Source organism: Dermacentor silvarum, chromosome 1, assembly GCF_013339745.2.
Source record: "Dermacentor silvarum isolate Dsil-2018 chromosome 1, BIME_Dsil_1.4, whole genome shotgun sequence".
NCBI lineage: Eukaryota > Metazoa > Arthropoda > Arachnida > Ixodida > Ixodidae > Dermacentor > Dermacentor silvarum.
Genome location: NC_051154.1, coordinates 120,301,161 through 120,315,833, shown reverse-complemented (window position 1 = coordinate 120,315,833; position 14,673 = coordinate 120,301,161). Strand labels below are relative to the sequence as shown.

Below are 14,673 nucleotides of genomic sequence, written 5' to 3'. Positions count from 1 at the left end.
GCATCCGGGAGCCCAGTGACTTCTGTGGTGGCTGCTGCGCGCCAAAATGGCAGCCACGCCTCGCGCGTTTCCTGGCTGCTCAGCCGGCGGACCTCGAGTGTTGCTGGCTGTACCATAGTGCTGCCCTGCCCCGTCCTTCCTGGGCTTCCGACTCTTCCACCTGGCAGGGGGTCCTTCCAGTGTGCGGAACTTTGGTGGCCAAGGCAAACCCCTGGCTTTGTGTCAAGAGAAGCGACGTCTTCGCCTTTCGGACTGCTGGGGCCCCTTTCTCCCTGTCGTGGTCCTTAGGAAGACGACGACACCCTCTTGGACTTTGCCCCGTTGGCTTAGCCCTCTTTGGCTGAGTCAACCTTGCCACTTGGCCTCGGTCAGCCACTTTGGAGGCTAGCCTCGGTCTTTAGGAGGGGGGAATGTGGGGATCGAGGTGCCTTCCCGCGCCTCGCCCCCCAGCTCGCGCGTGGCGCTTAGCTCGATCCCCGGGAACCGCCGCCGTAACGGCAACATGGCGGACACAGCTAGCGCGCCGGACTTACTTTCCCGCGCAAACCGTGCTTCTCCCCCCGGAATTGGACTTGCCCCGCGAGACACGTCACCGGGACGCGCCCTGATTGGTCCCGCGCGGCGGCCCCCGGGCCGCCGCGCGGGGGCCGCCCGGACGAGAGCTCCACCCGAGCTCTCGTCCGCTGAGCGCTTCCTCGCCGCGAGAGAGGGCTCACAGGCTCGCAACGAGGTGGTTACATGAGACCTTTGTTCGCGCGACTCCTCGTTATCGCGCTTGGCGGAACGCTACGCGGTTAGCCCTAGCGCAGCGGGCGCGCGTACTCGATCGGTCTTGCGGCGAGCCTTGGCCCGTAAGCGCCGTGACTGTAGCACTGAGCTGTACCTTGGGTGAATAAACCCGTGTTTGTTGGCGATCTGACTCCGGAGCCTTCTCTGCGCCGTGTCGGAGAGTCGACGAACCCTGCCGTAGCGCCTTTGTGCGTTGCGGAGTGGAGGAGCGTCGTGCCCTTTTCTGACCGTCGCTCGTAGGGTAAGCCTTGTGCAAACCCATCTCCACACACTTGCTATAGCAATGGAACTCTACGGAATGGAACTCTACGGAATAGAGATGCACTCGCATCTACAACTGCGTCTTATGCCTGGGATATCACGAGCTGAAGAGTCACTACTGTGCTGCCTGTGGCTTACTTTGGCCTACACAAAACACATTCATTTCGCATCGGAATGGTCGACAACCTATACGTGCGACAACCGGGACCGCGAGAAGACGATGACGCATCTCCTTTGTGAATTTCCCCACTACAGTGTGCCTAGAAAAGAACTATCAACCGCATACAATCAGCCTTTGTCAGAAGAAAGATTCCTCGAACACTAGAGCGGAGTGGCACGTGGGCGGAGTGGCAGATTTTGAGAATCATCGTGCGCTACGACGTACTCAGATGCAGTTTTAAAGCGAAATCATATATGGCTATAGGCGAAATCGCCTGTGTACAGAAAAGTATCATCATCAACATTGGCTCGAGCGCCGTCGTCTTCTTCTGCTGCTGGCTCGTTGGCGCCCCTCGGGTTGCGCTCGTGCTCGGCACACGCTCGTGCCACTGCTCCCAAGTTCGTCGTCGTTGTCTTCTTCCACAGCTGTTTGCGTTGCCGCTCATCATTCCATCGTAGAATTTCACTGCTCTTCTGTCGTCGTAATGGGGAGGCCGCGTTTACGGAGGTATGAGCCATTGCTTAAGGGGTATGAGCCATTCATTGACTTACCGTAACGAACAGATTTAATTTTGAAGCAATTTAATTTCGAAAAATCGCAAGCGGCAATGGCGGGCGAACGCTGCTAACCACGCCGCCGAGCAAACTCGATACATCGAACGCAAGCGACAATGGCGGATTGTGGGTATACCGTCAGTGACGTTGTTTTCTCCGTCGCAGCAGAACGTGTATGTAACCTCATAAATGAGAATACTTAAATGAACCCTCGGGATTAACCCAGTGATAAAACCGAGGCCGCACGTTTCAGCTTCGCTGGTTAACCATCTCCACAGAGTGGAAGGGCCGACGAATTTTTTTTTTCTTCCCTTTTTATAGCTCGTGTCTCCTTCTGTAATTTTAATTTCCTTTCCCCCCTTACTCCGACACAGGGTCGACAACCGGTCTAGGCACTGGCAAACCTCCCTGTCCTTCCTAGTAGAAATTTAAGATCTGACAGAGATTTAGTAGCGTTTGTCTATCCTCGTCGTTGCCCGTGCTCGCTGTTTGTTCTAATGAAATCGGGGATGTGCTGTCGGTCTATCTGAGGGACGCCATCAGAAGCAGAATGTCACCCGTGTCTTCCGTACCGCGTGCACTCAGGAGACCTTTAGAATGCCGCTGTCCAGTCGCTTCTGCAGTATACGGTACGCGGTGCAAGTAAGGATGAAACGTTATACTGTGAAAAAGAAGAAAGAGAAAAGGCCATTTGTGGGGTGCACCTCTCTCATGCCGCGCACTGTATACCGGCACCGACTGCCAGATGTTTTTTGCAGGAAGATTCATTGCGGGCGAATTCGTCGCCCTTTCTGACCACATTACGTTTGTGTATGTCCAGCGCCTCCTCTATCTAACTAGATGCCTGCGACATGAGCCAAAAACCGCCTGCCCTTTCATCTCCCTTTTACACCTGTCCTTGGCAATAGGGTGCCTCGATGCCAGCACCCTACTTGGCAAGGTTACTGGAGCCGCCTCGCGGAGGACGCTTGCAACACCGCCGCGCCGCCGGTTAAAACTCGAGCAGACGACGACCGCACGTTGTGATATATGCGTAAGCACACAAAATTCATGCCATTTCCTCGTTCACTCAGCTTGCCACCGTACGTTTTGCTCAGTAATGTGCCATTGGTGCATGTCACAATGCTCGTCTAGTCATAGAAAAAGAGACCCGGGCGTGTCTTTCCATGAGATACCTTCCGACAGCAGTTTACGTGATCAGTGGCTACGGCAATTGCGAGTAAAGATTAAGTGTCATCAAGTTAGCCTGTAGTGCTCTGTAGTGTGCAGTAAGAACTTCTACACTGTGAACGTCGGAAAGACTTACCAAGCGGCTTCTGAAGCCAGTTGTCGTGCCCAGTTTTGACAGTTTTCGATCAACACAAGCATCCCTAGACCGCGGTCTCCTGCCCCGGCCGCGAGCACCGAAGCTGCCGACCCGGCCTGCCCACAGCAAGCTGCGCCGACGGGAGTCACGTGCCTCCAGATGATGATTGATTATGATGATTTATTGGCATCCCCTTTGAAACGGGGCGGCGACAAATAGTCACCTAGCCTGATTGATTTAATCAGGTATACTTACATGTTCTTTATCTAGCATTTTTGTATACCTCTCATTATTTTTTTTATTTTTCAAAAATTTACCTTGTAACGCTACGTATGATTGTAAGAGATCAGGTCGTATCAATTTTCCCTGCTTTTTTTTTTCCCCCCAGTACTCTAATCGTCTCTTGCTTATCTCTACGGCTGATCTGTTGATGTTTCCTTCCACTTTAAACCCAAGCGCTTCTGTGAGTTGCACGTTACGTACGGTTCTCGTTGGGTGGATCCCAGCGGTATGATTGCGAGCGTCACCCAGCAGTTCCGGCTTGCAAACGCGGCAGGCAGCTTCTAATTAGGAGCGACGTCACAGGCATCTAGTTAGAGGAGGATGGTATGTCTTTCACCCATGCTTTTGGTAACTCCGACAGGCTTATTTATTTATTTATTATTTATTTATATTATTTATTATATTATTATTTATTTATTATTTATTTAGTTATTTATTTTTATTATTATTTATGTATGTATTATATTATTACTGCACGAATTACATGAAGGATAGGTGGTTACGTCAGTGAAGTGTGGATTCTATGGCAGCCTTGGAACGATGTGAATTTGAGTTGAGCACGGTGTCAGTGGAAAGGTCATTCCCAGGCACGGGCAGTATTCACGAAAAATATTCGGGATGCGCTCTAGTCTGAGCAGGAGGCGGGTACACAGTTGTTTCACGGCTTATACGACAAGATAGACGGTAAGCTGGGACAATGGCTGAAGTTCTGGGAAAATAATGATAACATTTGTGATGCAAACAGCCTAAAAACATGACTTAATTACATCTAGTTTTGAGAATCCCGCCTTCTATTTCAGTTGAGGAGCACTAGTGTGATATAAATTAACGGAATAAATAAAACAAGCTGCGGCGGTTTTGGAATTCTTCTAAAGTTTTAGAAAAGGCAGATTGGTGCGGGTCCCAAACAGAGTATGCGTTTTCCAACTTTGGGTCGGCGAACGTTGTTAGGTAAGTTAGTAGTTTTAAGAAGGGGGTTGCAAAGCTCAAGTTGTGGCGGAAGTAGCCAAAGGTACGATTGGCTTCGTTAGTGATGCTGATAACACGAGAAAACCAAGAAAAGTTATTTTAAAAAATAACGCCAAGGAATCCTTGCATGATTCCACAAAGGGCTCTGGGGTCCTGCCTGTATACAAAAATAAAAATTCAGAGCCCTTCCCCTGTCGAGAAAATGGGGGTAAGCGAAGCTTGTGGCAAGACGACACTGTCGCAGGCGTTCCGCTTCATTTGCACTAAACTCAGGGTCGGCGGCTCTTTGCTGACGTTTGGCCTCAACATCGCGCTCCCGCAAGGGGTCCGCGGCTCTTCGCTGATGTTTCGCCTGGGCTCACACTAGAATCGGACGACAAGCTTCGCTTACCCCCATTTTCTCGACAGGGGAAGGGCTGGTGATTTTGTCTATTTGTCCCACATGTGACAAGGGTAGTTCAAGGGCGCGTTACAGGTCCCCGAGCCCACCAGGGTATGTGCCATTGAGCTTGGACCCTTTCTGCACTATCACCAGGATCGGTCCACTTTTCAGCATGACACCACCACCACCGACACTTGTGAGCCTATAAAGTTTTACTTAATAACATGTGATTATATGTATCAGAAACAATACAGATTGATTGATTGATTGATTATTTTCATAGTTGCAGAGAACATAATTCGGAAAATGGGAATGTTTCTATCGATGAAAAGTACCAATAATGCTTTTTTAGTGTTCATTGACATTAGGTACAAGTTGCATCAAGTGATATCTTTGTGGAGATAATCTTGTAATGTGTCATTGTCTTTCTATTAATGACTGGGCGATAAATGACACAGTTTGTCAGTTAATAGACGAACGTTATAGAAGAGAGATAAGTGGGCAAGTCGTTTATAGAAGGAAGAGAAGGGGCCCCAAGACTGTGTCTTGGGGCACTCCGGAGAGAACTGGACTTCTAGATAAGGAATGATAGCATACGCGAACTGCTGTCTATTCGTCAAGAAATTGCGTATCCAGTCGAAAACAAGAGGATTAAAATGCAAGCGAGAATGTTTTAGACGAAGCCGTTGATGCGGAACTTTGTCAAACACCTTTTCAAATATAACAAAAAATTCACCGACGATTACGATACTCCCTAATGCGAAAGTTGAACGCAGCTCTACACGTGGTTTCATTTCGCGACATATTGGCTGGCGCGTGCGGCACATTGCAAACGGAGCGAACTGTGGTGCGGCTGTCTCGCTAATCTGGAGATCGCGGGAGTCAGCGCGTGGCTGACGCGTGGGCGCGATTCACAGCAGCCGCCGCAGAGAGACCTCCGCTCATGCAGCGCTTTGTTTCCTTATATGGTGTAGGTGAACAAACGACGGCGCGCTAATGGCGCCATCTCATAGCCGCAGAGCCCATCTTGCGTGACACTACGCTTTTTTCTCACGCTTTCGCCATACTCTCCTCCTCCGCTTTCCTCCCGCGCTCTCTTCGCTATCGCCGTTTTATCCGCGTTCTCTCTTTCATCCTTCGCTGTGCTCGTTCGCTCGCCGCAAGAACGGGCGCCTAAGAGCTGCGCTATAAAACAGGGCGTCAAGTGAAATGTTTGGATCAAGCTTACACCTATGTTGTTAAACAGATCTACCAATAGGGTATCACAATATAGATCTTTACGGAAGCCATGCTTGTTAGAGTGGAAGAAATTGAGAGTGGTTATAAAGTTATCCACGTGGGAGTAAAGTACATGCTACAATGATTTCGAACAGAGGCGGGTTAGAGGAGTTGGCCGGTAACTGCTGCTTAAGGATGGAGGACCTCTTTTCGGGACTGGAATAACATCACCCACCTTCCAACCATCTGTCACCACTGCTGGTGACAGAGACTGCTGAAAATATGAAATAAGATCTCGCTAGCAATGTAATTAGTGTTCTTAATATTGTTTTATCCATGCTGTCGATGCCAGACGAAGAAAGTTTCAACACGAATCAATCCATTTCCTGATACTGTCAGTAATGAAAGTGATCCCGGGCATAGTGTGATAACTGAAACATGGGAATTCAGGAAGTTCGTCATCGAATTCGTCAGTACAAACGGAAGAAAAGGTGCCGTTAAACACCTCGGCGGTTTCATCATAGGGAATATGATCTTGTTCGTCGTACAGTGCTAGTGGTTGAAAATGCTTTGCGTTTTAAATATATTCCACAATTGTTTAGTTTTATTTCCTATAGGATGATGGTAGGTAGACGAAAAAAGGAACGCTTTGTTTGGTTTGCAATGCGTTCGTGCGGTATTTTCAGCAATGTCATACTTATGCCACGCGCACTCGGTGTTAAAACATTTAACTGTTCGGTAAAGTATTTCTTTTTACGTTTAGGAGCTTCAGTGTCGCGTTGAACCAATGAATGAATTAATTAATTTTGGGGTTCTACGTGCCAAAACCACTATTTGATTATGGGCACTGCGGTGAACCAAGGAGAGTGTTTTTTAGTTACGGTGATAGTGGGGGGGGGGGGGGGGGGGGTATGTGTGCTTTAATCCAGCTACGCATTTCGTTTTCTAAAACAATCCAATTAGTTTCAACAAACTGTTGAGAAAAGCCAGTGAGAAACCAGCCGGAAAATTCCCGCGTGCTTGTTATCCATTTAATTAAAGTGATATGCATGTCTTTGTCGTAAAGAAGTTCTCTTCTTTTTTACTTTTTTTCTTTCTTTCTTCTTTTTTTTTAAAGTGGGGACAAGGGCATCGTATAATGGAATAAGGAATGAAGAAGAACTGATTGATCGCTAAAGCCAGATAAATGTGTCAGTGGCGAAAAATTATCGGGACAAGAAATAAGGATAAGGTCTAGTATGTTATAGATTACGTTTTATTGTGCAGCGTGGGGCTATACTGACTATTTATGTTAGGCCAAACGTAAGACACGTGTTACGTGTTAATAAAACCGCTTTCGATGGTGTTCTTTGTCATAGTTTGAGCTATGGTGAACCAATTGATGGCAAGAAAGTTCAAAACCTCCGAACAATGAAATAGAGGACTGTGGATACTGCGCTGTCACGGAACGAAGTATTTCGGAACGAAGTATTTCACGGAATTCAAAGTGAAGGCAGCATCAGGTGGTCAATTACATGTACCGATAACAACGGCAGGGCGGGAAACGTTGCTTACAATAAAAAACGATTTCTAGAGACGTATCTACCTTTATTTCAGCGCACTGAAGGCTTTCGTGAAGACCTGTTAGCACACCGCCACCCTTTTGTGGGTTCAGTCACGCCGGAACATAGAGAAGTTTGGGCAAAGTGACAGAATTACCGCGTAACCAATAATTGGTTTAGACCAGTTGAGTAAGAAGGGCAATGTTCGATTCCGTTGAAGGGCATCAAGTTTGGATAAAATACTTCGAACATTTGTGCAAATAATTGAAACGTGGCTTAGCCGGTTTCGGACGACCGGAGGCTAGGAACCTGATTGACCTGGTGATTTACCTTTTCGGAACTATTGTTCCAAAAAGATCGTTCATATACAAAAAACTAGACATACATAAACGGCCATATATGGTCATATAGTACTCTATTTCCTACATATAGAAGCAGCTTGCCATGACGAAGTTCGAATGGTTTCTATTGTGCTTTTCGAGCTGCAAGGAGGCAATGTGAGGAAAGTTATCGACGGCGTAATAATGTTCAAAACAGGTCATTTGGTGCGATTCTCTGTTAAACCTTAATTCTCCATAAATTAAAAACGACGTACAGCGCGAAAAGAATGATAGAGACGACAGACTCTGCACTGCACCGCACTGCAATTGCCAACTAGCCCAAGCAACCACCCTCCTTAATTCTCCGAAGTGTCAGTCGAAAGCTGGCGACAACTCGGAGCTAGGGATCTCGTGGCGATTGAGCGGGTAAGAAAGGTAGAAAAATCATACACATGTAAAAGAGGGTCATAATTTTAATTCAGTCCAGCTGGCAGTCGCTTAATTGTCTCTCTCTCTTTCTTCGCAAAGTGTAAAAAGAGAAACTAGCGCAGAAAGGACGGTCCTTTCAAAGGCCTCCATTCGGTAAAGTTGCACAAAACCTGCTCGGCGCAGGTCGCTCATGACGATTGCTTCGTCCGTCACATGACGTGTACGGTAATATTTGTATAAAGGGGTATGTGGGGAAGTAAGCGGAGAAATGCGGGGTGAGGAATGGCCTGTTTCGTAAGGTGGGAACGAAAAAAAAATATATATCTTTCTGGCGGAAGGCCTACGGGATAGTGCTTTCTCATTTATCTCTTTGAGACAAAATGCATGTCTGAGCACTGCCGACGTCACCGGTTGGCAGACACCGCATTCGGAAGAGTCCATTGCAGGCGCGCCTGTTTGACAGCTGCGCGTGCGGAGTCGTCGTCCCCTGCCCGTAATGTCCTGTGCTCGTCGGGCACCATCCACACAGTCGACGTTTGCCCTCTGCCGCCGACCACCTCGTGCTGTATCGGGAGAACTGTGCAGGGCAGGGACCCCTTCGTCCACGTGGGACGACGCCGTCGTGGCCTAGTCCTGCGATGTGTCTTTGTACGTTGTGGGCACTACGTTGAGCACCAGTTGTACGAGGATCGTGAATTTTCCTGCAATGGAGAAAAAAAAAATACATTTATTATGGACGTCATAATTTGCTCTGCGTGATTGTTGAAATGCAGAGCTAGCGCACTTCGTCGAAATTCGTCAGACTGCATGGTTACTGCTATTTTGTAATTTCTTTTCTCACTGCCGCTGCAGACAGCTTTGTACAGAAGTGGTTCTATAGTCTCTCGTGAGCCGCCTCTGGGAGCAGCTTTTACACTGCGATCGGATGATAAGCGTTATTATTAATGCGAAAGCATTATATGCCCGTTACGCGAAAATCCGGCGGCGTCGTCGGCGTGACGAGTGATGGTACCAAAAATTTTCCGACGGCGCGAAGAGTAAAAACACGTTAAGAGCGCTCGGATTGACGTCAAATTTTCAGGGCGCTTCCTGTAAACAAAGTAAATGAATGGTTTTGAAAAGAAAATTGGGTACATTTTGTACCCAATTACCGGCCTATAATCGCTAAAGCCCCTTGGGCCTTCGGCAGCTTTGCGCGCGTCATTCGTTGTTCTGCGCCGTCGTCTCATCCCCTGAGCCTAGTCCCGCTCCTGGAGTGCGCACTCTGACACAAGCGACACCAATTCAAGAGTCGACATATCAATGGACGCGACATCAAGCAAGGCCCGGAAAATTTTCACATCAATTTCGTAGCTCCTTCAATCATCTAATAGGGTCGACTGATCAACATGTAAAAGAACATTGGACGCGAACTTCAAGATAGACCATGTAAACGAGATTCTGCCACTCCTTCGAACTTCTTAATTTGGCAGGTAAATAGAAAGCGAAGAACACCGGACTAGGTCCGGCAAAGTTTCACGACTGAATTCTGCCGCTGCCTCAATCCTGTAGAGTCGGCAATTTCCTGAGTGAGATTCTCCCGCGTCAAGCGTTTAGGGTCGGATGATTAGGGACAAAAGAGAAAAGCTAAATCATTCGGATGACAAAGCATTCTTTCAAAATATATCGTTAATTTGGCGATAGAGCTTGATATAGAGAAGGAAAAGAAAGTAAAAAAATATATTTTCGAATTTCGCGCCGAAACCCCACGCCGGTACCTGGCAGCCCGCGGGTAGCCCGAAGTGAGAAATCGAAGAGGCCCAGTGTGATGTCACGGATTTAAAATATTATTTCACATTTGTGCCGTTGGGCCCTACTAAACGTAGTTGAAACTCGCCAAGTTAGTGTTACTTTTACGATACGATGCAGTCCATTTTGCCGATAAAAAATTAACCATAGGCGCCACCAAAATCCATGACGTCACTGTGAGTTGGTGGGGGAACTTGACAGTGCCGTCGCCACCCGTCTTTTGTTTTTGCTGCTTTTATGGCTTCTCACGATGAGAGGGTTTCTTGGCATTGTGAAGGCGAATGTATACTAGTACAGTTCAAATTATGTCTATCTTCAGTGTCCTATAACATTGGAGGCGAACAGCAAACTAGGTCCGGCAGATGTTTGACTGGATTCTGCCGCTCCTCGAGCTTTGGTGAAGCCATTGTATTGCGCAAATAAAGCAAACACAAAGAACAGAAGACCACGGGCTGATTATTGCATTCCCATAGAAGACAAAAAAAAAAAAAAAAAAAAAAAAAAAAAAAACTCCAGCTGAAATCGATGAAAGACCTGAGAGAGTTGGGGCTGAGACACTGTGCTCAGCACTATATATCGCGTGAGGGGTTTGGGAGGAGCGTCGGACTCCCAAATTTTCGCTATCTTCAGTATCGGCGCACAGATTTAGACTGCACTATTTTGGGATTGGCCCACGTTTTGACACATGACGAAGTGGTAAATAATTTTGAATAATTTCAGGGGTTTTACATGCAAAAACTACGATCTCATTATGAGTCACCGTTGTGGGGAAAAAGCGTCCGTGGCGTAATGATCACAGTATCAGGCTTCTGTGCTACGAATATTTTTTAGTTAGTTAGTTATTTATTTCAGAAACTGGCAGTTTCGCCCGACGGGTGAACCACTGACAGCGACAGCAAAGTTGAGCGTGTGATTGGGCTGCTGGACGGTGTTCAAAGCATACGTGGGGGCGACATCTTGGCGCGACGCAGCACTTAAGACTAATGCTGCTGGTCAAACTGGACGCCCGTCCAGCATTCCACGCCCAAGCGGCACAGTGAGACCACGCCAGTTGCGCATTTGACATATTGCCTGGTGTGCTTCTTGCGGCATACGTACACGCTTTGTTTTCGCATAAAATGGGGGAACAGGCCAGCGAGCTTTCCCGGACTTCTGTTCTTTGTGCTTGTTTAATTTGCGCTACAATGGCTTCACCAAGCATCAACCAACTTGCCCGAGAACGAGTTATTTTGAGCTCCCTCGAGCCTCTAAGAACGGCATGAGAACACATGACGCGAACACCAAGCGATATAGATCCAGTACAGTTTCCTGACTGGATTCCGGCACTCCTTCAAGCCTCTATAGGGTCTACGTATCAGCACTGGACGCAAAACATCAAGCTAGATATACCCGAGAAAATTCCATGACTTAATTCTACCACTCCGTTGAGCCTCTGCGGCCGGCAGCATTTATGACTGGATTCAGCCGCTCCCTTTCAGCCTCTAGGTCGGCAATTTCATGGCTGCACTCTGCCGCTCGTTCAAGCCTCTAGGATCGATAGAACAACACTGGACGCGAACATCAACCTAGATCCGCCAAAGTTCATGTCTGGATTCTGCCGCTCCTTCGATCCACTAAGGTCTGCGGACAATACTGGACGCGAACATCAAGCTAGGTCGAGCAGTTTCATGACTGAATTCTGATGCTCCTTCAAGCCTCTTGAGTCGACAGCGCAACACTGCAATCTAACTTGTCAGACTTGCTTGGAAATGCTTCGTCGGAAACTGTAAACGGTGTTCCACTCTACCATAGTGTGTGGCGGAGAAGGCCATCCATTATTCGGGTGGTGGTGGTGGGTTGTAGCAGCGGGTTTAGCCTGGCGATCAAGGCCGGCAATTGCCGTCCGAGCGTATCTTACAATATCACTGCGGAGTTTCACCACATGTCCATCAAACCAGTCTCGCTTAATTAAGAATGCGATAAGGAGGCGTGAAGTTTCTTTGCGGACTATAACTGCTTCTTCGGGGAACACAAGATGTTGCAGGCACGCATGCGGAAGATCCTTTTTTTTTTTTTTTTTTTTTTTTTGAAGATTCCCCAGAAATGCATCCCTTTCATCTTGGAGCTTCGGGCACGACCAGAGAAAGTGTTCAATGTCTCCTGTCTCGTCGCATGCCATACAGTTCGAAGAATTGATACCCCCCCGTCTTAAATAACCATGCATGCTAGCGTACTAGCAGATCCTGTCCTTATTCGATATAGAAATGAGGCTTCCTCTCGACGAAATCTCTTGGTTACGCAGGGCATAGTGATGGAACCAAAGTGACCCAAAGTGATTTCAATGTCAGATTTTTTAGCTTGATTACTCTTTGGGGCCTTCACTTTCGGAGGACGATAGAGCGCCGCGTATGCAAGAGCATCAGCTTTTTGTTGCCAGCAATACCAATGTGGGAGGGAATCCGCTGAAACTTTACTGTGAAGCCTTTGGCGCCGAGTTCTTTCACGAGGGCTAGTGATTTGCGCGGGAACTTGATGGCAGGCAGACTACAGTAGAGTTGTTGTAACGCGGCCTTTGAGTCCGTAAGTAGCCACATTCTGTGGAGGCAAATCTTTAGTTTGCGCAGAGCAGCAGCTATTGCCAAGCCTTCCACAACTGTCGACGAGGCTATACAGTCCAGACGGCCAGACCACGTATATCTCAGAAAGGAAATATAAAATACAGCTGCGCATCCGTCTTCGTCTACTCTGACAGGGCCATCTGTGTTTACTTGTAGGTGATTCGGGTAGGTCGTGTTCAAATGTTCTAGAACTATAGTGACTCAGCTTCTGCTGATGTAATGTAACTAGAAATGGTTTTAGGCGCAAAAATTTAGACACGCACGACAGAATAAAAGACACGGACTCTGTCCTCCGTGTCTAAAATTTCGCGTCTAAAACCATTTCTAGTCATGTACCAACTAGCCCGACAGCAGACGTACTAAGGAATGTAGCTTTGAATGCAATTTGGTACATTATGTGATATGTGATATCTTCGAATGTCCAGGGCGGGTCTACCTTTTCCTTCTGTTTCGAGCAGTGCAATCCTAAGACTCGAAGCGTGTTAGTGCTGCATAAAAATGTGAGCGCGCCCTGTTATATGTCTTAAGAGGGGTTTGCTGGTGAAGACTCACTCAACCGTAGTAGCGGTCATGAGAATCTGGGAAGCCTGAAGTCGTAGAGGGCGTGGCTCAGCTTCGTAGAGCACTTTTTCGTTCTAGGCCAGCTGAGGGACTACCAGGCACAGTCGACAACCTCTCTGTGTATGGTCTATAAGCGCTCGTATTGACTATGAGGGTGACATCAGAGGTAGATGGTATAGGATCCGACTGGTAACCAACGCTGTATGTAGTCTAGCCCCATCATATGCCAGCGACTCGCTTGAGCACGTGTACAGCTCTGTGACGATGACGCCACAACGTGGTCAACAGCGCGGCACCAGAATAGCCTGTGGTCTACACGCTTGAATCTACACACTTGAAGCTGAATTTGGACGGTTACTAGATTCGACAAGTCACCAACGTCCGATTTCTCGGCAGCCATTGTTAACTAGCGCTGTATAGCATGACATAATCCTGACAAAATTAGTCTCCATGGTGGGTTTAGGAGCATAAAAGCAGGTTCATTAACTGTGGCAACTTTACACAGTCTACAACATCGTACAGGTGAGAACGCGAGCGTCGCGGACGGTGTCTATGGCGAGAGATCTTCGTATATCTTGAGTTCGTGACTAGTTGTCTGCGAATCGTATGCAAAAGGGGAGCCTTCGGGCCTGCCACGAAAATTGTGACGGCAGAGACAAGTGTGAAGGTATGTATAGGTAGCCGTTGTAGAGGTCCATAGTGTGATGTCGACATTGTGTGTATGGAAGGAGGAGTCACAGCTGTGAGATGAGGACGGATCTGACCTTAGAAAAAACTGTAGGCATGCAGCTGCTGCGCTCGAGGCCTGTTTCCAAGTGCAATGAGCCTTCGTTATAACAAACTTATTTACTCGAATATCGCTTTATAGTAGCTTTAGTGCTTTAGACTAGATGATTACACTTGATCAAATACCACAAGATGATATTAATAGCTGCCCACCACTATCGTTAGAAGTTAATCTATAGCTACACGCTTTGCATGGCAATCGAGATTCGAAACATGAGAGAGAATGTGAGAAAAAGTCAAGGCAGTTTACAGTCTCTCAGTGCGACCTGCTACAGACATCAGCTCGTAGCCTGCATATGCATGTTGCGTGCAACACTCGCGCGCAGCCAGCTTGTATATGCACGTACGCATGATGCCAAGCCGGAGCCTGTAGGGACAAATGGCACGTAGAAAAGGAGCCCTGAGACGATGAAAAGGCAGGCGTAGAGTACCCACCTGTGGGTTTGGATATGGGCGCCGCCACCAAGTAGATGGACAACAGCAGCACGATCCACGGAATCACGATGGGAACCTGCTCAAAATAGTCGCACATTCCTTCCATTAATGTTGAATGCAGTAAGCTGCCATCTCGTTATTATGTACTTTTTACCCGAGATGTATTTACCAAACGTCTCAAGCACGCAACGACTCGAAAACTCGCAGTTGTTAATACTGTAGAGTCTGGAATACCACAGCACCTGGGCTTAATGGTTCACAGCACTAACAGGTAAACGAACAATTTTGGTAAATA

At 47.6% G+C, this 14,673-nt stretch overlaps 1 protein-coding gene across 1 annotated transcript in view; it reads right to left on the bottom strand.

Moving 5' to 3' along the window:
- Window positions 1-8,721: 8,721 nt before the first annotated feature.
- The window catches only part of LOC119435930 (b(0,+)-type amino acid transporter 1-like), a 144,862-nt gene continuing 138,910 nt past the window's right edge, over window positions 8,722-14,673 (bottom strand). Inside the window, 1 exon segment of the mRNA XM_037702632.2 lies at window positions 8,722-8,912. Within this exon segment, the coding sequence (XP_037558560.1) occupies window positions 8,839-8,912 (74 nt within the window). The 3' untranslated portion in view covers window positions 8,722-8,838.